We start from the raw sequence: 25,962 nt of genomic DNA on the forward strand, positions 1-25,962 counted from the left end.
CATGCTTACTAGGTTGCTAAAGGTTAATGTTATACTTCTACCAAGCAGCAAATGGAGGGGGCTTGAACTCTTTCATTTAAACTGTGTCAATAATCCATAAGGCAGGTAACTGATTGCTTGCTGCATGCTTTATTAACATTTGTAGATGGATGGATTCATACCAGATTCTCAAGTGAGTTTTGCACCACTTGGTATTTGCTATATCTACTTCATCATAGTATTAGTGATCCAGAAGCAAGATAATTAGTTCACCTTTGTCCATAATAATGAATCACTTCCATGAAACACAATATATAATTTTTTGCACTGAATTTTAGATATGTACTTCCACTGCAAGCTCTTTGGGAATAGTAAGTGACACGTTAAGTGAAACTGATAAACATAATTTTAATTGTGAAATAGTTTTCACTTTGTCTTTTCATTATAATTCCACAAGTTCTGAACTGTGGCTGAAACCAGATCTCTGTTGAAACAAGGTTTAGTTACCTCTGAAATGCATCGTTTTGATCACTTGTATAGATTTTTCAATTGGTCTTGTTTTGGTCTATAAAATAAATAAACACAATAAAACATAGACTTAACCATAGACCACAATTTTGGATGCCATTATATACATGAAATTGCCAACAATGTTTGGACTCATTCAGAAATCTATACTACTGTTGTAGTCAGAGAGAATTCGACAAACAATTGGACGTGAAAGCATTCATTTTTTAAAAATTGCAATAATAAGAGGAAACAGGAATGGCACAAATATTTTTTCATGGGACTGCATGTTTAGTCTTTCTTAATCAAATCAACATTGATGATGGAATCTGTAAAATCAAGTACAGTATCATGAATATTTAACTTTAGAGTAGAATATTCCTTCAGACAGTGTCATCTCAAATTCAGATTGAAGTGGTCAGCTGTGTCAAATCCACAATCCACTATTCCTCTTCACATACACATAAAAATACATATAAAGTTTAAAAAGTGACGCATATATCTCTTACTTTACCTCACAAAAAAATGTGAAATTAGTGGGAGAGAAGGTGCATTTTTCAAACTTGAAGCATATCCATCCTGCACTAGCCTTGTCATCATCAGTTGCAAGCTGACTGATATTGTAGAATTCGGCATAAGCAAACTAGCTTAGAAAAAATATTTGCTGGTAGAAAAGTAGTGAGCCAATGCAGAAACAGGGATAAAATTACTACAGTTGGTACAAGAAAAGTAAAAGGAAGAAGAAGATGCAAATGTTACACTAAAAGGGTGTATTATAGGTTCACTGTGGAAAACAGAAGCCAAAGGAAAAAAGAGCACAAATGGTGATCTCGATGATGTGGATGATAGTGGGACTCCTGAAGGTACTGATAGCATTAGCAATAACTGTGCAGATCAGTTTAGTAGCTGTTTTATCACTACGCTGCTCCCTGTTGTCACACGCGAATCCCACAGCACTCATCCCACTCAACTTTTGAGACCACCTTGCCTTTGAAGGTTCATTCTCATTTAGTAAACATATACTAGAACCAGCCCCTTCAGCATTTGAGAAAGTGGGCTGCGGAATTATTTCAAGGCAGGACGCCTCTCAAACTTACCCAAGATCTTTGCTGGTCATTGATGTTGGCAACAAAAGAAAATGCTGCCATCGTAGAGAATATCATATTAGATAATGTAAGAGTGAGTATGTATTTATCTAATCTAATCTGTGAGAGAGCAGACACCGTGGGAATTGCTCAGCTGAATCATGAGCTAGGTGTGTACATGTGCAGGGAATGCTGACTTTTCAAGTGAAGCTTCATGGTACACAACATGCCAAAGACAATCTTGATTTAATGAATTTAAGGTTTTCATAACTGGAGGTAAAACTTGCATATATCGGTATGATAATGACATTTCATACATCATCCTGAATCCAAACAACATTCAAAACAACAGAAAACTTGGCGATTTTTTAGCAATCATAAAAAAAAGGTTCAGGGAAAATGCTGTGCACAATTTATATGATGTTAAGGGTGTCATTTTTATTGATTATATGCCTCAAAAGGCACAATTAACTGATCAAGATTAACATTTTTTGTTTTCTTGTATGTAGCAGTCAGTCAGGAAAAAAACTCTGAAAGTAACCAGCATCCACCGTCTGTTTCACAGCAGTGACTTCACTCACGCTACATGGCTGCAAAGGTGGCTCTCATAAGCTGTTGATTCAAAGAGATGTCACACTCGCCCAATTTCTAGACCTTCCGACCCATGAATACCACTTTCCTCAATCTGAAATGCTACTGCAAATGTCAAGATGACTATAGAAGAATAGTTGCACAGGCAAGACAAAACTTTTATTTGAATGGTATGGAAATGCTTGTGAACATTATAACAAGTGTTTAATGGTTCATGGGGATTATATTGAAAAATTAAACGTGTTTGGTTTTAGTGGTCTTACTCTTAATAGGTTAGGCTCAAAACGTTTTGATTACCCCTCATATATGAATATTTGTGTGTATGTGTACATGTATATATACACACACACTGTTGAATAATAATTATATATGATATCATTATGGAATAATAATTATATTATTGTTTTTTCCTCTGTGGGTAGAACATTATAACAGTTGTGATATGAAGAGACCATTCAGCCCAACAAGCTCATAAATCCTATTCGCCTAGATTCTTCTTAATAATATCAAATCGTGAATTGAAGGTCCCTAAAGTCTTACTGTTCACAAATACTCTTCCTTACCTTTTTACAACTGAAATATTAAAAGAATCTGTTTGGGTCATCTTTTGCCATTTCTGATATTTTTTTCTTCAACTGCTTTCTAGCTCTCCTTATATATTTTTTTTAACCTTTATTCTAATATACCCTATGGTTAGCACTGGAGTCACTAGACTTAATATGCCTTATACATCTGTTTCTGTTTTCCTTTGTAGCTTCTTTTTTACATCCTTATTTATTCCCAAGAGTGCTTGTTAATGTCTTACTGATCTGCATTTTGGGGTAAACTTGTCTTTCATTACATGTAAAGCACTTAAACCTATCTCACATCTCCTCAGCTGTCTTCACACTTAAAAGCCTATCATGATTTATCTTATTTAGATTTGGCTACATCTACTCAAAATGTTCCCTTCTAAAATTAAACTTAACTGCTTTGGCTTTTGAATAAGCAGTCTGCCAAAACAGTATGAAATGTATTGTACCATGGTCACTAGATCCTAACAGTTCAATCGTATCTGGCCCCTATCCTAATTATTATGGAATAAATCTAGACAGACCATCCCCATGTTGGCAAAGTTAATTAAAGCCCACCATGACTACAATATCACCCTCTGCACCTAACCTATTTTAATTTTTAAAAAAATTTATATTGATAATGCTGTCTTCATTGGAGTCAAAAATACACTCCTAATATAAGGCTTCTATCCCTAATGCTTTCTACTCAAATCCACATATTATCACTAAAGGTTATGCCACATTATGCAACTTTCCCAGCGATTTTCAGTCGTAACCTTCATTTAAGTAATCTTAGAGAGCTGAGGTCAGTTGATGGCGCCTTTCTGTGAAGTGTGGTCATGTAATGTAACATACTCAGAGGCTCAGTACATCTAGATAAATGGCAGTCTGGTAAAATCAAACAGGCTTAATTTTGTATTTAGTTGTAGGGGTGGGCTTTGTGTACATGAGAGTGGAAAACCAACGAATACTCATCCAGATAAATAATGCATTTAATGTGGTGACAAGTAATAAGGAATGTGGGTGTTTTGGACCTCACAAACAGAAGAGAAATTTGTCTGTCTGATGTTTTGTGTTTTACATACAAAGACAGAATGGAAAAAAAGGTAAAAGGGTTGAGATTCTGACAGGACTAGCCGTCGTTGTTAACCTTTCGTACAGCACAGGCACCGTCGGACAGCACGTTATTGACTCTCACAAAAAGGGGTGAGCATAAATGTGCTGGAAGATCAACACACAGTCAGTAAAAATGACTTGGGCAGCAAATTTCAGATGTATAAATTGACATCGTCCAGTGATGTAACGGCAATCGGCAAGTCTGACATACCCCACAACTCAAAAGTTGTGTAATATGACATTGGCTTAAGCTGTTACTCATTATCTAATTGAAGTTGACTTTGCATTCAAATTATATTTGAAATACATAGTGACTACCCCATCTTTTTGGTTCTGCCTGTCTTCAATAAATAAGGTGTACCTATCTATGTTCTTTTCATGGCCATCTCTATTATTTCACCAGGTTTCTGTTAATCCTTTTATATCATATTTATGTGCAGCTACATATAATCCAACTTATTTATTCTTAAAACTGCCACCATTAAGGCACACACTTTTAATGTATTATTTAATTTACTTTGGCCTTTTAACAGGCCAACAGTGGGGTAGAACTTTCAAAGTTAACTAACAAAGAACTAACAAAGTTAACTATATTTTTGATGTGCGAATATGTGTAGTGTGTGTGTGTGTGTGTGTGTGTATATATATACAGTATATATATATATATATATATATATATATATATATACAGTATATGAGGGTTGTCTGGGTTCCGCGCGGAATTAGCCAAGGATTTTTTTTTCTATTTTTCTCATGTACTTCGATCCTTTTTAAACTTTTTCCAAGTATTCACCGCCAACATCAATGCACTTTTGGGCTCTTCTGACCCATGCCGCAAAACACTCACGAAAGGCTGTCTTTGGGAGGTTGTCCAGCTGTTCTTTGACAGCTGCAATCAGTTCCTCTCGAGTTTCGAAGTTGTGGCCTCGCAGGGGTTCTGTCACCTTCGGGAAGAACCAAAAGTCACATGGTGCAAGATCAGGCGAGTAGGGTGGCGGGTTCAAAACGTTGACACCATTGTCTTCAATGAAATGCTTCATCGTAGTAGCCATGTGGGCTGGTGCGTTGTCATGATACAAAAGTGCCTTCGCAAGTTCTTGGACCGGCCTCTAGCCATCGCAGAAAAAACGTCAGGCAGGCACTGAGTGGTGTACCACTCAGAGGTCATGGTTTTCCTCTCCATCAGCGGAATTGACGCGACAATGCTATTGATGTTGAAAAAGATGGCAAACATGGTGCGTTCCACCGAGCGGATTAAACCATCAGAAAAGTCGTAAAAAATCATCACTCGAAAGTCACGCACGCACGGAGTCGGGAGCTTCGCCGCTAGAGCCTGCTGAGCACTCTCAGTTCGTTTGCTTCTCGTGTTCATTCTGAAGGAAGAGAGGGAGCAAAACATCTGAACAAAAACATGCAACCACTTGAATAATCCCTCTACACAGCAGAACAGGTTTCGACAGGCTGACACTCGACAAACGATAAAATTCCGCGCGGAACCCAGACAACCCTCGTATACAATATTGAACGATTTTCATGAATTTTGATACACATACTGTATTTCTCATTGGCTGACTAAGTAGGGTGAAATCAACCCTAACCCACCCCCTTCTGGGTAGGGTGGGGGGGTGATCTTACGGTTTTGTATGCATGTTATCATCCAGTTGACACTCAGAACGACCACCAGAGGGCGAACAGGAGGTGACTGCCAGCATTCTTTATGTTTGAGCACCACCGCGCCCCTGTTGCTTTTGAAATTAAATAGAGTTGGCCAGTTCCAAGTGTCAACTGGATAATCACATACATACAAGACTGCAAGACAAGCACATTTGTGACTCTTCATTGTTTGTTAATTTATTTTTATTTTTAAAGTTGTGTTTTTTTTTAATTGTATTTTTCTCAAACAATTAAAAAAAAAACACTTTATTTCCCTCCCAGGCAACGCTGGGTATTTCAGCTATTACTTAATAATAACGAGGTTTGTTTTAACATAACATGGCCAGCACTGAACACTTGCTTTCCCTTTACATGCGCAAAACATAGGTAGGTAAATAAATATAAATATATATATATAAATAGTTAAGAGTCCAGAAGTCTGTTTACTGCTGTTTTTGTGACAGTAAATGAGCAGCAATTAGCTGACAGATGTTTTTTATCTTTTATTTTCTGTCATTTAATCTATTTCCACCAGAGGGTGTGTATAGATAAGTAATGACAGTCAGTATCTTTTTGTAGTGACAGGGAATACCCAATTTTTGCATTTCATTAATTGATAATTTAAAATATAACAACTCTGTGACAGAACAAGTTCCTTAGAATGTTGTCCACTGTATGTTTTTTCCTGATCCTGTCACAATGGCAACAAGGGTGGGATTCTCCACCTGTTACAAGGCGGGGACCCAAAAAAATAATTTTGTGAGCAGCCCGACACTGCGACCACCACACACATGCGCCACATTATCTTTTCTGTGTCATTCCCCTTTATTACACATATCTTTATTAATTGCGTTTTATGTTGTGAATTCTTTATATTTATGGATTTCTTGAGGTAATACCAATGTCTGGTGAGAATTTCATGTGAATAGCCTCATTGGAAATTTATTTACTGATAAAAGCGCATTCAATACTTGGTTCCGTCACTGTATTTTAATGACGCAGACTTGGGCATTTCAAGATAACTGCCAAATTGCTTACTGTGCACTGCTGGTTTTTTGATAAGCCTGGTTCCTGTGTCAGAATGTTATTTCTGGATTTCCCTTTAGCATTCAGTATTATTTAGCCTCTGTAAGGTACGGCCGGCAGTTTAGCCCGGCTGGGACGCCCCAGTAATGGAAGGATGGGGGAAGGCAGCTTATCAAGGACACTGCCTCCCCCAAGACGATAGGTGGCAGCTTCCCTGGACTGCAGCGGTGCCCCAGATGCCCGTAGGACACTATAGGACATGGATTTTGGCAGCACAGCCCTGCTGGGTACCATGGGTGCCGCCAGGGAATGCTGTGGGAAGTTGGTGGGAAAATAAATTCTCACCTAGCCCGGAAGAACTAATGGACTATGACAACGGAAGCCCCGAGGTACTTCCAGGCTGATTGAAAACCTGAATCCTCCAGCTGACCCGGAAGAATAGAAGCACTTCCGGGTCAAGGACTATATAAAGGACTGATGGGAACCCAGCAAGCGAGCCGGAGTTGGGAGGTAGAAGACAGAGCTTGCTGGGAGGTGTGGAGGAGAGAATTGTATTGATTTATTATTTCTTTATTTGTGTATGGTGGCTGTAGGCACTTTAACGAAAGAAGAATAAGTAAAGGATCTTCTTTGTGCTTTTACCCTGTGTCTGCATATCTGTCTGTTGGGTTCACAGGGCAATAGCTCCCTCTAGCGTTCTTACACCTCTTATATTGAGAAGTGGAACAATATGAATGCTAATATATACAGATTCAGGACTACCTATTGAATTGTCTAAGACACTTTTTCAAAAGCCACTTAGTCAAACTCAGGGGTTCCTCAAGGTTGTGTTCCATTTTCTTACTATTTACATTTTATAACCAGTGACCTGAAACACCATAATAGTCAACTTTCCATTATCATTTAGCAGACCTGAGGAAAATGAAAGTTATTACTCGAATCAGATGGTGTGTAGTGTATATAAATGTCTTTCTCTGAATGACAAAAATAATAAAGAAATAGAAGGCAGAAATCTGTTTGTTCACCCTTCACAATTCTGGGAAAGAAGATATGAATAGCAATTAAATATAAATATCAAGCAACTCATGTCAACGATAATTTAAATTAGAATATTAATGCAAATAAGTTAAATTCTAAATGTAATCTGTAAACCCATACTATTCGCTGTGTATCCAGCCTGTCAACATTCTTGGCTACATTACCTAGTTTAGTGGTCTGACAAGTCAAAACTTAAAAAAAAAAAAAATCTTCAACCAGTTAACAAACAGGCGGGGGCCCATGTGAACAAATTGATAAACCTCTGCTAGAGGGTATTGATGAAAATCTGGAAGTCATCTTACACGATTGCTGCTTATTGCCAGTAAATCAGGCAGGACAATCAAGGTGCCGGTAGCTCTTGAAGGCACATACATTATTAAATGCCTTTCAAATTCTATAGATTTTTTGCTTTAATTTATCCATAGGTGGAAAGTAAGGAAACATATGTTTAGGATGAAGTATGTTTTGTTTGTGTACAGAGTACAGTTAAAGTATTACCTGCAAGTCTAAGTAACATGCAGCATCACCACTGTCTAGTGCCCTGAGCCAAGGCTATTCATAAGATATGGCCAGTTGACAACAGAGAAGAGGATACGCCTCAACTGACAGAATTCCAAGGGAAAATGTAATTTTCAATAGATATTATTTTTAGACATGTTGTGAAAGTTTATTGAAATGTAAATATCTAGGTAAAATAAGTGGCTGTGCAATTTTGATTCATCAACATACAAATGTTTGTCTGGACTGATAAGTTAGGAAAAAGGAAGCTACACAGATAATCAACAAGCACAGATGAGAAAGCAAGCCTTGGTCTGTCAAAAAACCCAAATAAATGCTTTGGGAGCTGACCACACAAGATAAATGAAGAAGAGGCAGTTAGTTGTCAAGCGAACATCCAAAACAAGCCACAAAAGCAGGGTAGAACCTTTACTGGCTTGTCCCAAAGAAGCTCATCCCAAGACAGCCTGACCTCCCAAATCCACATATTGAAGGCTTCAGCCTAAGCAAGCCCCAAATTAGGGAAACTGTTTTTTTGGTTCAGAAATACCAAGAGAGTCCAAGAGATATCAGAAATGTTTCACAAGGAAACAAAACATAAAAAAACTCTGGCTTGTAAAAGGCAATTTAAACACACAATCTTTATAATTAAAGATATTCATTTGAAAATCACAAAAAGAAGCACACAGTGGCATAAAGGATTTGACTAAAAAGCCAATCCAAAGCATATGCAGTACATCCAATGCATAACCCAGTAAGAAGTAATTCCAAAAATTGAAAGAAGAAATCCAGAATCCAGAGTAACCAAAAACAAGAAATACTTAGAACTTCAGCAACAATCAAACTCACTCAATGACCCCCTACAGAGATCTCTTTGTTGGCTCAATAAATAGCCAGAGGGCATCCTCAGCAGGGGTGACATCAGAATGGGCCTGCCTGTTGGGGTGCTACTCAGAAAGCACAAGGGACAAAAGGCAAGAATATATTACACTAAATAGTAGATATTAAACATATACCTAACAATATTAATAAAATGACTACGGGGGCTCCGTCCCCTGCTCGCTTCATTCGCCCACCCCCAGGTTTGGTTTACCGGATATACAATTTAAAGAGATTGTTATTTTCATGGGAATTGTTACATATGCATTATTTTCACTTTTACTTTAAAACTTTTGTAAAAACAATACTTGTACTTTATTTTTCGGCCCCGGGGGTAGTTACATCTCTTTCTCGCAGGATGAGATAAAATAATATAATATAATGTTGCTTGCGTTGTGAAGGGGGTGCGGCTGAACGCACGCTAAGGAGATGCCTTTGGATCATTTGCTGTCTTTCTGCTGCTGGCGAGCTGCGTGTTCTGCTTGTCTTGCTGCCTGATAATTTCAAAGCCTGTACAGCAGCTGTCCTTTTGCCACTTCGTGTCTCTTCCGCTCGCGTTGTGAAGGGGGAGAGAGGGGGTTTGGGAGGGGGTTAAGGTAGCTAAACGCACGCTAAAGAGAAGCGGTTGGATCAAGCTGCATGTTTTGCTTGTCAGTGTTTTAAGAGCTGGGAGCAAGTTAATGTGTCTCTCGTGGGACTTCAAATTGTCTTCCGAGAAGATCACGTCTCGTTTCCCTAGTCTCCCTCTTTTTATAATAGAGAGATATAAACCCCTAAAAATCCATTATAATAAACTGTAAAGACTTAGCTCTAGCTAAAACCTAACAAGTAGTTTCTGACTGCAGAAATGATTCCTGCCCTTGCCCTTAAGTAAACTATAGATGAGGGTTAGCTTGAAACTTGGAGAAGTACTCAAGCAAAGTCTCAATAGTATGATCAAGAAAGTTCACAACCTTGAAGAAGAAAGATCCTAATAACTCTGAAGGTGGTACATCAACATCATCAGACAAGAGCTCCTGTCACAACATGTTACAAAAATGGTCAAGTTTTTTGGTTATGGGTGAAGTCTTGGCTCTCTAGCTATGCTCAGCTGGCTTGATTTGGAGAAAATCCAAAGGCCAGAAGACCCTGTGACTTCCAACAAGACAGCAGTGAGATGTTAAATCATTGTGACAGACATACAGCTAATGAATAAGCTAGCAGACAAGCTCTGTGTTTCCAAAATTAGCCCAAACAAATGATAAAATTATTTATATTCCTCCTCTCTTTGATTCTGCGACCAGAATATTCCAGTAAGGCCTAGCCATATGAAAGGTTTTGTACTGACCTTCAGTTGTGTTTGGTTTTTTCAGTTTATGTCTGGATGTTCACATTTCAAAAGGGCAATGTTTCACAGCTTATTATGTCATGTCTTTATACTTTTATTGTACAGTATATGTCCAAACTAAATTTACAGCATGTATAAATATATAATTTAGGCAAAATAAAATAATTATTTCTAAATAACCATGTAATCATAAATCACAGTGATGTTCTAATTATTAAATATACAGTAATCCCTCACCTATCGCGGGGGTTACGTTCCAGAGCCCCCCGCGATAGGTGAAAATCCGCGAAGTAGCGACCTATATTTATTTTATTATTTATACATATTTTAAGGCTTTATAAACCCTTCCCACACTCTTGTAAATCTTTCTCACTCTCTTGTTAACCTTTCCCACACTCTTATAAACACTTCCTATGCTCTTAAACACTTTCTACATTTTTAAACACCTCAGACCAACACTGCACGCAGCGATCAGACGTCGATGTGTCTGCACTCGCTTTGTGAAGGGGGGCAGCTGAACTCACGCTGAGCAGAAATGGACTTTGTGCTGCTTCTGCCAAAATGCCTGCTTGTCGCTCTGCGCGTTCGGAAGGAGGAGGAGGAGTGGGGGTGTGTGAGGGCTGAACGCACGTTCGCTCAAACCCCCCTCCCCGGAGGCGCAGTTCACATTGTCAAGGGGGTAGGGAGCTGAATGAACGCTAAGGAGAAGTGGACTTTGTGCTGGCTTTGTGCTGCTTGTCGCTCTGCCTGTCAATAATTTAAAAGCCTGTACATCACCAATTTTCCTGTCTCACTGTCTTGTCTTGCGTGAAGTTAAAATGTTTTATAATAGTGAGATGTTACTCATATCCTTAGCCCGACATCCACATATCATATGTGTTAACAAAGTGTGTTTTATAAGTTTACATGTGTTTAAAGCATGTGGGATGGGTATTTTAAGGCTTAAACTATAAAAATGTTTATTTATATGGTCTTTCTATATCGCGGATTTTCTCCTGTTGCTGATGGGTCTGGAACATAACTTCCGCGATAGGCGGGCAATCACTTGTATTTAAAAACCCGCGAAGTCGTGAATCCGCGAAAAGTGAACCGCGAAGTAGCGAGGGATTACTGTATTTGCTACATTCAGAATAACAGTAGATATGCCACCTATTGAAAGGATTTAAATGTGCAGAAAAATGTGCTTTAGAGGTACAGTATCATGAGAGAGTTAAACATTGCTATTACCACTGGGCTGAATAAATCAATAAAGCGTCTGAAGCCTCATCCATCTCCATTGTACTGAAACCTTGTTTGACAACTTACAGATGAGAACACTAAAGCCTTTGATTTCAGTATATTATGTTGGAGACGTTTGGTTCTAAAGTCATAAGGAAATGAGTACCAGTGTGCCAGCCGAGGGCTTACTTGTTTGCAGTGTGTCTTGATTTTGATAGCAGTGATCACCCATTGTCCGCCTATTAATACTGCCTAAATGGTAGACCATTGAGAGAAAAGAAAAGAAAAGTGGAAATTAAATCAAATAAGAATTTAAAATGCCGTATATACTCGAGTATAAGCCAACCCAAATATAAGCCGAGGTACCTAATTTTACTTAAAAAAACTGGAAAAACTTATTGACTTGAGTATAAGCCTAGGGCGGGAAATGCAGCAGCTACTGGTAAGTTTCAATAATCAAAATAAATACCAATAAAATTACCATACATTAATTGAGGCATCAGTAGGTTAAATATTTTTGAGTATTTCTATAGTATATATTATATATTTATATAGTAAACTAGCTCTGTAAGTGGAGAAGAGTGTCAACAAAAACAATATGGTATCTTTCGCTCGTGTGTGTGTGTCTCTCTCTCTCTCTCTCTCTCTCGTGTGTGTGTGTACTGTACACTCCAGCTTTTGTCGGGTTGGCTGGTGGGGCAGTGGGACCTGACTCGAATATAAGCCGAGGGTGACGTTTTTCAGCCCATATTGGGTGCTGAAAAACTCGCCTTATATTCGAGTATATACGGTAGTAGTATCTTACTCCCATGTGCATGCACTCTATACACATTTATTTGTTTCTTTCAGATCCAAATATTGTGTTCCATACCTTCGAAAAAGCAAAAATCCACACATTTTGAATCTTAGTCCACCACTCAACTTGAAACCAGTCTGGTTCAAGAATCACACAGGTAAGTAATTGTTTCATATTATTGTTATTAGTAACTGGTATTCTTGTAGTTTGTTTTCAGGTTAAAGTTGAAGTGTAATTAATTATTTACATCTGGAGCTGCTGTCAACTGTGACTTCTTATCTTCCTATGATGCATAATAAACAGTCAGTAGTAAGTTATCTCATGTACCTCCTAACCACACTTTCATTTTTCCAAGCCTACTTGTTCTATCAGTCTGGAGCATCTCCTTACTGCACTAGATGCAACTGAACAAAACCGAGACAGCCAAAAAATCCCAAAATGCACACAACTATGTGTATACAGTGGTACCTCTGGTCATGACCATAATTCATTCCAAAACTCTGGACATGACCCGATTTGGTTGCGACCTGAACGTACTGTAATTTCCCCATAAGATTGTATGTAAATATAATTAATCTGTTCTAGACCATACAAACTGTATGTAAATATATATATTTTTTAAGCACAAAAATAGTTAATTATACCATAAAATGCACAGTGTGATAGTATATTTCATGTAGAGCATTTTCCCAAAAACTGTTTCCATGCAAAATATTAAAAATGCTACAAAATATTGTGACATTACCCTAGAGAGATGAGTGGCAGAGGTTGATTGATACACACTAGTGTATTGTCACCAAAAAGACTGGAAGTGATTAGGCCAGGAGGATGTGTGTGTTAGGAAAGGGCAATGGCAGGGCATAACTAAGGAAGGAAGTAAGAGATGAGCAAAAAGATTGAGAGGACAAACACAAAAATAGTTTTGGGGGTAACTTTCTAACCCGAGCAATGGGAGGGTGGTCTGGCACCACTCCTGTTGTAGCATCTACAGTGGTGTGAAAAACTATTTGCCCCCTTCCTGATTTCTTATTCTTTTGCATGTTTGTCACACAAAATGTTTCTGATCATCAAACACATTTAACCATTAGTCAAATATAACACAAGTAAACACAAAATGCAGTTTTTAAATGATGGTTTTTATTATTTAGGGAGAAAAAAAATCCAAACCTACACGGCCCTGTGTGAAAAAGTAATTGCCCCCTTGTTAAAAAATAACCTAACTGTGGTGTATCACACCTGAGTTCAATTTCCGTAGCCACCCCCAGGCCTGATTACTGCCACACCTGTTTCAATCAAGAAATCACTTAAATAGGAGCTGCCTGACACAGAGAAGTAGACCAAAAGCACCTCAAAAGCTAGACATCATGCCAAGATCCAAAGAAATTCAGGAACAAATGAGAACAGAAGTAATTGAGATCTGTCAGTCTGGTAAAGGTTATAAAGCCATTTCTAAAGCTTTGGGACTCCAGCGAACCACAGTGAGAGCCATTATCCACAAATGGCAAAAACATGGAACAGTGCTGAACCTTCCCAGGAGTGGCCGGCCGACCAAAAGTACCCCAAGAGCGCAGAGACGACTCATCCGAGAGGTCACAAAAGACCCCAGGACAACGTCTAAAGAACTGCAGGCCTCACTTGCCTCAATTAAGTTCAGTGTTCACGACTCCACCATAAGAAAGAGACTGGGCAAAAACGGCCTGCATGGCAGATTTCCAAGACGCAAACCACTGTTAAGCAAAAAGAACATTAGGGCTCGTCTCAATTTTGCTAAGAAACATCTCAATGATTGCCAAGACTTTTGGGAAAATACCTTGTGGACTGATGAGACAAAAGTTGAACTTTTTGGAAGGCAAATGTCCCGTTACATCTGGCGTAAAAGGAACACAGCATTTCAGAAAAAGAACATCATACCAACAGTAAAATATGGTGGTGGTAGTGTGATGGTCTGGGGTTGTTTTGCTGCTTCAGGACCTGGAAGGCTTGCTGTGATAGATGGAACCATGAATTCTACTGTCTACCAAAAAATCCTGAAGGAGAATGTCCGGCCATCTGTTCGTCAACTCCAGCTGAAGCGATCTTGGGTGCTGCAACAGGACAATGACCCAAAACACACCAGCAAATCCACCTCTGAATGGCTGAAGAAAAACAAAATGAAGACTTTGGAGTGGCCTAGTCAAAGTCCTGACCTGAATCCAATTGAGATGCTATGGCATGACCTTAAAAAGGCGGTTCATGCTAGAAAACCCTCAAATAAAGCTGAATTACAACAATTTTGCAAAGATGAGTGGGCCAAAATTCCTCCAGAGCTCTGTAAAAGACTCATTGCAAGTTATCGCAAACGCTTGATTGCAGTTATTGCTGCTAAGGGTGGCCCAACCAGTTATTAGGTTCAGGGGGCAATTACTTTTTCATACAGGGCCATGTAGGTTTGGATTTTTTTTTCTCCCTACATAATAAAAACCACCATTTACAAACTGCATTTTGTGTTTACTTGTGTTATATTTGACTAATGGTTAAATGTGTTTGATGATCAGAAACATTTTGTGTGACAAACATGCAAAAGAATAAGAAATCAGGAAAGGGGCAAATAGTTTTTCACACCACTGTATATATATAATTCACTAAGTCCATGGCAAACAAGATGCACGCAAGACCGAGCCCCGCCCACCAACAATTAACTAAGCAGTCATCCATGGCACGAGAGCCAAAGCATTTGCCAAGAATGTTTTCATTAATCAAGAGTGAAAGTCTGAGGTTCGAAGAAGATCACATACCGTCGTAGTTCCAACCATACACGATGCCGACTGGCGATCCGGCAGCATTATTCCCATGACCCGCCAGGCAGCCAACTGGGTAACCAAAGGCTTTGGGTTCAGGGGGGAGTATGGTTGCAAAGCTGAAACGGAAGGGCACCTCTGGGAGGTGAGGGCGCGGTGGCGGTCCTCCAGTAGTCAGTCACGGACAATTGTATGTTGCTCTCTCCAGAGTTCCATCCTTTCATTCACTTACAGTTGCATCCTCAAACCCACCCCATTTGGACAACTGTGTCTTTCAGGAAGTGTTCACCCATCAGTACATAATTATGCAGTGTATGCTATGCCGCGGGTTGGCTAGTTATAAATAAATGGCAAACAGGATTTTTTTGGATTCACCCAGAAAAGTGGCTCCTGTGTGACTGTCTGAGTGAGGTTTGTCAAAATATTAAGGACAGGTCAGTATTCCCATTCTTGATGTGTAAATATTATCAGTAACAATAATGGATGGTACAAAGAATACATGAATGGTGAAACATGTTGCTTTAACTGAGATCTTTCACAAAGAAGGTCTATTTATAGTTAAGCTGACTTTGCTCTAGTACAAAGGGCATTGTACCTGAGCAGTTGTATGGTATAGTATATATTGTGCTTTTTTATTTCAAGCCAGAGTATCCATTGTGTGTTTTTGAAAATCATTAAAAAATGAGCCTGATTTCTTTTGTTAAAAATGCAGTTTCATTATTACTTACAACACCATGCTGTTGCAATCTCATTATTTAAATTAATCAAGAACAAGATAGTTTTTCCCAAAAGAGATGACTACATCACAGCAAATCCTTTCCGGTTTACCGATTTCCATTTGCTAAATTGTTACTTTCATGTCTTTATTTTAGCATACACTATTGCCAAATATGGAATGTCCATGTGTGTCCTGGGAATGGCAGAAGAATTCAAAGGAGAAATTGCGGTTAATGCATTGTGGCCAAGAACTGGTATAATAATTTTTTATGTTTTCCCTTTAATTTTATTTCATTTAAAACTGTTTCTTTCCTCATTGAATTTGGTTTGCTTTAGGCTGTCCTCATAGAAATATTTTCATCTATCCATCCTTTATAAAACACGTTTAATCAAGTTCTGGGTTGTGGATGCCAGTCTTTAATGGCAGCATCATTTGCAAAATAGTAATAAAGGAACCTGCCTTGGATGGCGCCGCCATTCCCACACCGACAATCAATCATATCAAGCTAATTTAGAGTTAAATCTAACATAATGTGCATGTGTTTGGCATGTGGTATCAAAACCAGATGACTAAAAAAAACAAACAGAGACAACAAGAATTTACTGAGTCCACACAGACCACCTGGACCAGAATTCTTGTGCAGGATTCTGGAGCAGTGAGGCCATGGCACCACCATATTACCAAAACATTTTCATTAATATGACCTGCTCGCTTCGCTCGCCAACCCCCGTGTTTGGTTTTCCGGATACACACTTTTAATAGTCAGCATTAATATGACAATCAAATCTTTTTAGCAAATACGGGTTATATGGTACAATCATTGAATTATCGATCATCACAATTTTTCCATCTTTCTTTTCGTGATAAGTGTGTTGTTCGTGACGATTATCTCTTCGGCGATAAACTGGAAAGCCAGCCTTAGTCATATCTGTTGTTTGAACGAAAGCTTTTGGAAATTTTTTTAAACACTTTCTTTCTTTCGAGTCCCAACATACTGAATCTTTTATATGAGGTCTGTGAGACATGTGTTTAATGACTTTGTACCATAATTCAGGATAGGTTTCTCTGTTTGGAATCTCAGCACAGGTAAAACGATCTACAGTGGTGTGAAAAACTATTTGCCCCCTTCCTGATTTCTTATTCTTTTGCATGTTTGTCACACAAAATGTTTCTGATCATCAAACACATTTAACCATTAGTCAAATATAACACAAGTAAACACAAAATGCAGTTTGTAAATGGTGGTTTTTATTATGTAGGGAGAAAAAAAAATCCAAACCTACATGGCCCTGTGTGAAAAAGTAATTGCCCCCTGAACCTAATAACTGGTTGGGCCACCCTTAGCAGCAATAACTGCAATCAAGCGTTTGCGATAACTTGCAATGAGTCTTTTACAGCGCTCTGGAGGAATTTTGGCCCACTCATCTTTGCAAAATTGTTGTAATTCAGCTTTATTTGAGGGTTTTCTAGCATGAACCGCCTTTTTAAGGTCATGCCATAGCATCTCAATTGGATTCAGGTCAGGACTTTGACTAGGCCACTCCAAAGTCTTCATTTTGTTTTTCTTCAGCCATTCAGAGGTGGATTTGCTGGTGTGTTTTGGGTCATTGTCCTGTTGCAGCACCCAAGATCGCTTCAGCTTGAGTTGACGAACAGATGGCCGGACATTCTCCTTCAGGATTTTTTGGTAGACAGTAGAATTCATGGTTCCATCTATCACAGCAAGCCTTCCAGGTCCTGAAGCAGCAAAACAACCCCAGACCATCACACTACCACTACCATATTTTACTGTTGGTATGATGTTCTTTTTCTGAAATGCTGTGTTCCTTTTACGCCAGATGTAACGGGACATTTGCCTTCCAAAAAGTTCAACTTTTGACTCATCAGTCCACAAGGTATTTTCCCAAAAGTCTTGGCAATCATTGAGATGTTTCTTAGCAAAATTGAGACGAGCCCTAATGTTCTTTTTGCTTAACAGTGGTTTGCGTCTTGGAAATCTGCCATGCAGGCCATTTTTGCCCAGTCTCTTTCTTATGGTGGAGTCGTGAACACTGACCTTAATTGAGGCAAGTGAGGCCTGCAGTTCTTTAGACGTTGTCCTGGGGTCTTTTGTGACCTCTCGGATGAGTCGTCTCTGCGCTCTTGGGGTAATTTTGGTCGACTGGCCACTCCTGGGAAGGTTCAGCACTGTTCCATGTTTTTGCCATTTGTGGATAATGGCTCTCACTGTGGTTCGCTGGAGTCCCAAAGCTTTAGAAATGGCTTTATAACCTTTACCAGACTGACAGATCTCAATTACTTCTGTTCTCATTTGTTCCTGAATTTCTTTGGATCTTGGCATGATGTCTAGCTTTTGAGGTGCTTTTGGTCTACTTCTCTGTGTCAGGCAGCTCCTATTTAAGTGATTTCTTGATTGAAACAGGTGTGGCAGTAATCAGGCCTGGGGGTGGCTATGGAAATTGAACTCAGGTGTGATACACCACAGTTAGGTTATTTTTTAACAAGGGGGCAATTACTTTTTCACACAGGGCCATGTAGGTTTGGATTTTTTTTCTCCCTAAATAATAAAAACCATCATTTAAAAACTGCATTTTGTGTTTACTTGTGTTATATTTGACTAATGGTTAAATGTGTTTGATGATCAGAAACATTTTGTGTGACAAACATCCATCCATCCATTCATTGTCCAACCCGCTGAATCCGAACACAGGGTCACGGGGGTCTGCTGGAGCCAATCCCAGCCAACACAGGGCACAAGGCAGGAAACAATCCTGGGCAGGGTGCCAACCCACCGCAGGACGTGTGACAAACATGCAAAAGAATAAGAAATCAGGAAGGGGGCAAATAGTTTTTCACACCACTGTACATCATCAGCAGTTAATAATTTTTTTTGCAACGTAACCAATAAATGCATATGAGGCAAACCCCGTTTTTGAAATTCAATCGTGTAAATGTATGCTCGGATTTTTGACCGAACACCGTTTCGAGTTCTTTCAATAAAATTAAGACTTTCTGATAAAACAATCTACTTACGAAAGTCAGAATATCTAGAGCTGATGTACCAGGTGGCATTGTTTTCAAGAACCTCCGGATTCCTGGCCATTGTGGATTGCACGTCATTGTAATAAATAAATCTGGCCGACCGATAGTTCTGGATATTGCCATTGCATCATGATATAATTGTTGCAGTGCTCTTGGACTACCTTGATATGATGATGATAATATTACTGCTTTATCTATTTTGAATTTGTCTGAACTGTTGATATTTGAATTTTGAACGTGATCAATGAGACCTTGCATATGTTCCATTCTGAGTTTAGCTTGATTCGATTTAATGAAGAGATGATTAGCTTCGACTTTTAGATATGCATTAATAATGTAATGTTGCGTTAGACATTGAGATGACAGAAGTGGGTTAAATACATTGAAACGTATCGCTAATTTTGTCCCAAAATATTGTGTTGGTGTTATTCATTTTTCTGAATTTGTGTGTTTCATATTGTATGACCATCCTGTTTCTCCATCTGGGAAAAGCAAAGGAAAGAGTAATGGATCCGAATGTGGTGAATTATTAGACAGAAATGTCGATTCATGTTTTGCTTTTGGATAAACACGAATATCTACTCTGTTTTTGATATATTTCGGTCTTTCGAAACTATTATTGCTGAAAATTCATCACATGTTGGTTTATTATATATGCATGCGTGGTCTTTCTGATTCATATAGAAATCCAAGAAAATTTCTTTGTTCGTGTTTTGCAGATAAATTTAATGTAAAGTGCGATACTTTTGGACGTATGGATTTGTGTCCATTATTGGCTGAAATAATTTCTAATACGTCCGATCATTTACCATTATTTCTCTGAGTAATAATTTCTTTTTGTTTGCGCTAATGTGATCTTTACTTTCTTGTTTTTTGACACTTTTGTTTTTTCTGTATCTTGCTCTGCATGTGTATTGCACCTACGTTTTTTTTTTTCTGAGTCTTTTGAATTCCACTGTTTTCATTATCTCTAATCTGCTCTGCATGTGTTTGCCTCCCTTGTTTTTTAACCTCTTTATGACGTTTTACTTTGTTTTATACTCTTTGTCTTTTATTTCTGACCTCGCTTTGTCCTTTTTTTTTTTTTTTCAATTACACCTGGTCCATGGTGATTATTTTCCCTTTTTTCGAGTAATAATTTCCATTTGTTTGCGCTACTGCGATCTTTACTATCTTTTTTTTGTACTTTCTAATTTTCCTGCTTTAATATTCTTTAACTTTCTCTGCATGTGTATCGCACCAACGTTTTTGAACGTCTTTATGAAGTTCTACTTTGTCTTTTATTTCTGAGCCCGATTGGACGTGCTTTTTTTTTCAATTCCACTTGTTCCGGGCTGATTATTACTTTCCTTATTTTCTGAATTTGCACCTTGATTATTCTTTTTCTTTTTTGCATTTTTTTCTCTCCAATGCTTTTGGGTCTCTTTTCTCCGTGCTGCTCTTTCTTCTTTGATTATTCATTGACGTTTCAACTATAACGTATTGTCCTTATACACTTTATATGTGCTGAGAGCCCTGGATCTGTGTGTGCTCAAAGCCTTGACACGACTGAGTGTTTTGCTGCCCGTGGTCTTATTTAATATTGGTTGTAAGTAGGGCGTGTCTTGCAAGAATCTCATGTTCTATGTCCCCGCGAGACAGTCCTGAGTGAATCTCTTTCGTCTCGCGGGTCTTTTAAGTGTCTTCCGTGAAGATCACGTCTCGTCTCCCTAGACTCTCCCTCCCAAGATTTTTTTTTATAATAGAGAGAAATACATCTTCTGGTTATCAGCTAAGTAACAATCCCATAGCTGAGGCTGCCACACAATTTCTTTATGCATCAAGATGTGGAATTTCCATATTTTCTTTGCTTTTTTGTTTTATGTGAACAATGACTATTGTATATATTGAAGAATGTCATTTACTGCAGTACCTTGAGGATGAGTACATGCTCGTGTATGAAATATTTTTTTTTTATCATGCTGTGGTCAGTTCTCTTGCCCTGCATGCCATCAGAAATTAGTTGTGGGGATTCCACAATTCCATGCTGTTGAGTGGTGGTGAAGATGGATAGTCACTATTTCTCTCAGTGTCACCTTTTTTATCAATGATTTATTGGGCTGAATAAAGACAATGCAAAAACAGATAATATTAATTTTGAAAGGAACGTAAATGAAAAAATAACCTTGTAAGGAAAATGTTAAGGGAAATGATAAATATCCAATTTCTGAGGTGCCATGAAGAGAGACCAGCAGCCCAGTACAGACCAAAAATAAAAAAAATTAAGAAAGTACTAGCAAGAAAAAACAGTGTCACTGGAACAACAACAACATTTATTTATATAGCATGTTTTCATACAAGTGATGTAGCTCAAAGTGCTTTACAAGATGAAGAAAGGAAAAAAAGAAAGAAAAAATTATAAAAATAAAATTAGGCAATAAGTAATTAACAAAATATGGTATGATGGCCAGGGAGGACAGAAAAAAACAAAACAAACACTGCAGGGGGCTGGAGAAAAAAACTAAATGTTCAGGGGTTCTGAGGCCACGAGACCACCTGGCCCCCACTAGGCAATGTTTGGCATTCTCAAAAAAAAAAAAAAAATAAATAAAAAAAATAAAGAGCCTGACATTGTATTTGGACCAACGACCAGTAAATTAGTGAGTAGGCTGACACAACCAGTCTGACTTCAAATAGTTTTATGTGCAGATCATAGAAAAAACTTCTTAATAATGTCACTCCATATGTATAATCCAGAAACTTTGGTGTATCAGTAATACATGCATTAAAACAAATATACTGTAGATCTGTCCTACTTCCAGCCATCCAGAGCTTTATCTGACACTCTCATCCCTTGCTAAATGGCTCAAGCTTGACGACTAAATTGTGAGCTCACTCATCTGGTTGTTATTCTCTGGTGCTTCTCTTGATCTGATCTCCCAGTTCACCTTTATACTGCTCATTACATCACATGACAGTGAAAACAAGGTCACTCAGGACCCCGCCACGTGATTGAGTCCATTTATAAATTTACTACGGTACTGTTGCACATGCTCAGCATGTCTCTCCAGTCCTGCCCCTCCACATACCTCCTTTTCAGGTCCCACCAATCTAAGTCATTGGTCTAGAGAACAACCCAGAGGATACCTCAGCCCCTGTACCCAAAAGCGACAAACACTGGCAAACCAGGTAAAATTAATTTTTTTATTCCCTCTAAAGATAACAAAAGCATGGTCATGATTTGCTACATCACAGTCACCAACCAACAGCCACTAAGCCAAGCAACAGGCATCCATTTTTTAATATTAGAGGTGTAAGACCCCATCGAGTGATTCATTTGTGCATAAGCTTCTGCTTTTAGATTTGCAGCTGGCAGCTTGCTGCTCGGTGGCAGTGCCAATCTTTCTAATAAGAGGCCAGTGCCAGCTTGACAGCAGTGGTATTCTGGGAAGGAGGTAGAGCAGAGAGATTTAAGACAAAAATATGAGGGGTGTATATCTGTATGGAAAATCAAAGGAGGAGACAGAGAAACAGCACAGAAATGTGAAGAAACGTTTCAGGAGTGTTTTAAAAGCAGTGATGGCAATATGGGTCTGTACCCAAGTCATGGTGTGTGATATAGAGGATACACAAACTTAGAACTGAATATGCTGATTTGGATTTTTGGAGCACAGAGCGGTGATAGTATTCCAGAATAGGGAGGTAAAGCGTAACACTCGCACTGCCAGATTAAACGTACTCTACGTTATAGGAAAAGCCTTGTATGCTCCTTTATGCTATTTGCTGTACTACATAGAGGCAGGCTTTTCACGGAAAAAAAGGGAATGAGAAAAAACAAAGAGGGTACAAAGTAAGGGGAGAAAATAACAATACTAACCTGCATCACCAAGTGTGCTCATTCTTGTCTGGGTTGGACATTTCTCAACCAGTTATCTATTTTCATACTAAACTGAGTAACAAGCCAGGATCCAAAACTTCAATAAAATCGTCTTGAGCAGTTGGAACACAGTTAATGTAAACAAGTGGACTTCCGCCTGTTTTTTAGATGAGGGCATGTCTGAGGCAGTGGTCTGTGATTCATGTCATTAATAACTTTTTTATTCCTGAACAGGTATATTGACAGCTGCCATGGAAATGTTGGGGGGAGGAGGAGTGGGAAAGCAGTGTCGAAAGCCAGACATCATGGCGGACGCGGCTTATTCCATTCTGAGCCGCCCTGCAACGTTTACTGGCAACTTTGTCATTGATGAAGATCTGCTCCGGAAAGAAGGAATCAAAGATTTTGATGTGTATGCAGTAGCTCCTGGTAAGACGTAATATATTTTCATTTAACTTGACGTCTGAATGCACATGTATATGTATATTGTTAGGTCATTGTGTGTTATTTACTCATAACTGAGATAAAATAAAGGGAATAAAGACAGGGTTTATAACTAATATAATGGGAAGATATTTGAATAAGTAAAATCTGATAATTTTATTGTACTATGTATATTTGTTTGTTAAGTTTTTTTTTTTTTAGCTGAAAAAATACATTACCCTGCCCAGGTTTGTGTTTAACATAGTAAATGTCTTGCAAGATTTCCCAGGCTTGTCCCTAAGGCAAATTTTTATTCCTTCACTTCTCTGTTGCATTCTAAAGCCAGTGGCCCATTAATAAACTTGTAACTGGGATGCAAGTCAAACTTAACAGCTGCAGTTGCTGGTTCTCATTGCCATTACACAACTAGGACTCACAGTAGATGAAAAATTACACAACTCTGACAACTTTTCAGCACTGTTTCAAATTTCCAAGGTATTACAAGCACTCTGCATTCTGACAGCCAATTAGCGTGCTAACTGAGAGTGCTGGTGCTTGGACAAGTGCTTTCCAGATATCTCAAGTTCATTCACAATCTTGTTCCTTTATTTTTCTTTTTCATTCTGTCATGGCATGATGAGCACGAGACGTCATACAGACAAGCCTCTCTTCTGTGGTTCAAAACGCCTGCTTTTCTTCTTTCCTTTCAGCTGCATTATTTGAATTGTATCTCCAGGTGTGTGCTCATTGTTGGTCAGCTTTGGTATACAAACGAGCCTGCACCTAAGACTTAAGAAAAATCAACTGTTTGATTTTGTTGAGATGAGTCACAGACTGCTGTGACAGAATTGTGTTCTTCTTTCTTTTAGTGCTATATAAATAAATGTTCTTGTTATTGTATCCAGGCAGCACTGGGTGCAAGATGGGCAACATGTGCAGAGGCACACTTCTGGAGCCTGACAACGCCCGTAAAAATATTTAGTGAAAATACAAAGTCCACACAGACGGAGAATGGACCATGAGCTAAGCACCACGCCACCATAACACCTTGTGTCTGACATACTTATGAATCTTCAGTGACTTCCATTGTTCAATTTAAATTTTCATTACAGTATAAAGTAGATTCTGTAAGGATTTATAATTCACTAGTTTGTTGTTTTTTATTGCTATTTAAACTTTTTATCATGGCGTTTATGAGAAAAGTGCTATTTTATGAGAATGTGAGAGGTTGGAGCTCTTTCCCTTATTTGGGTTGATCTGTCTTTCAAAATTTGCTTGAAGTCTCTGTTGTTACTAGAGAGCATTTTCATAGAGAACTCCACCATAAATTTGTTTTAATTTTTCAATTTTTTATGTCTGCAAAGGTCACCCTCTACTTCCTGACTTCTTTCTTGATGATGAACCAGAGGCTTTGGCAGAGAAGATGGAAGAATATGGTAAGTGTTTAAATGGCTGTCAGAAGGCACTTGTTTTCATGGATTAGCATCGAAAATACTATAGCGCTTGGGCATCCTAAAGATTCATTCTGTGGTTTTTGAATACATTCTTTTGGTCATTAAGTGCTTGTTGGTGAGTGTAAGAAGTTTAGTTTGAAGAGACCATGTTGCACACTCAGCCACAGTAACAACCCTCCATTAATTGTTTTGGTTCACTGCCTTCAAAAACTGAGGGCATTCTTCATAGATTTGAGGGAGCTGAATCCAAATCTGGCTACAGAATTGCTCCATCACATCCAGTTTTTGAGAGATGAAAGTTTAAAATGAAAAAACACTATTTTAGATAAAAAAGTAATATATTTTTAATATTAATTATCTAGACTTGAAAAAAATATAAATTATACATATAATTAGTTTACAAAAAATAGTTGCGTGGTAGTTTTTTATCCCCTGGAGATGTTTCACAGTAGAATGACCAACAGATGTCTGCTAACACAGACTCCCTTCCACATTCAATTTTCAGTTCAATTTAGCTGTTGACTGTGACAGTCATAACTCCCTCCAATCAATCATTTACAGGGGATTCAGGAAGTACTCACACCCCTTCATTTTCTGCACTCTTTCTTGTGTTGTAGATTTCATTTTAAATGGATAGATTTGCCATTTTTGCCTATCAGTCTACAGTTAATAACTCATAACAAAGTGAAAACCTGTTTTCAGAAAGATGGCTAATTCCCACTTGGAGTTTTCAGATGTCATCGAAAGGCCTCTGAGAGCATGAGGAAAAAGATTCTTAGATCTGATGAGAAACAAATAGAACTCTTTGGGCAGAACCCCAAACACTATGTCATTGAAAGACTAGAAATTGCACATCACCTGCCAAATACAATCATGGTGGAGTCATGCTATTAGGATATTTCTCAGTGGAAGGGACTGAGAGACTGGTCAGAATTGGGGGAAGGATGAATGCAGCCAAAAGCAGTGTGAGGTTCGTGAAGAAAACCTGCTCCAGAGTTCACACAACCTCATACTGGGCTGGTGGTTCCCCGTTCAGCACAACAGTGATCTGAGGCATACCTCAAAGACAATGTTGATGTGGTTTCAGAACAAGACTCTAACTGTCCCTGAGTGGTCCAACTCTAAAGAATATACTTGGAGAGACCTGAAGATGGTGGTTTACAGGTGCTTCCCTTGCAAATTATGGGTTCTTGAGAGAAACTGACCAAATCCAGGCTTGCAAATCTTGTAGAGACTTACCATAGAAGACTCAAAGGTGTATTTGCTGCCAAAGGGGCTTCTGCTTAGTACTGAATTAAGGGTCTGAATACAGTACTTGCATGAATTAACTGATTTCAGTTTTGACTTTTAATATACAGGTAAAATTCCATTACAATGAACTGCCAGGGACCTAAAAAATATTTCGTTTTATTTAAAATTTCATAG

At 38.5% G+C, this 25,962-nt stretch overlaps 1 protein-coding gene across 1 annotated transcript in view; it reads left to right on the plus strand.

Moving 5' to 3' along the window:
* hsdl2 (hydroxysteroid dehydrogenase like 2) overlaps positions 1-25,962 on the plus strand; it is a 64,692-nt gene that overhangs the window by 21,111 nt on the left and 17,619 nt on the right. Inside the window, exons 5-8 of the mRNA XM_028804894.2 lie at positions 12,321-12,424; positions 15,917-16,015; positions 22,895-23,089; positions 24,448-24,519. Of these exons, the coding sequence (XP_028660727.1) occupies positions 12,321-12,424; positions 15,917-16,015; positions 22,895-23,089; positions 24,448-24,519 (470 nt within the window). The remainder of the gene's footprint in view (positions 1-12,320; positions 12,425-15,916; positions 16,016-22,894; positions 23,090-24,447; positions 24,520-25,962) is intronic.

This window comes from Erpetoichthys calabaricus, chromosome 7, assembly GCF_900747795.2.
Source record: "Erpetoichthys calabaricus chromosome 7, fErpCal1.3, whole genome shotgun sequence".
NCBI classification, from domain to species: Eukaryota; Metazoa; Chordata; class Cladistia; order Polypteriformes; family Polypteridae; genus Erpetoichthys; species Erpetoichthys calabaricus.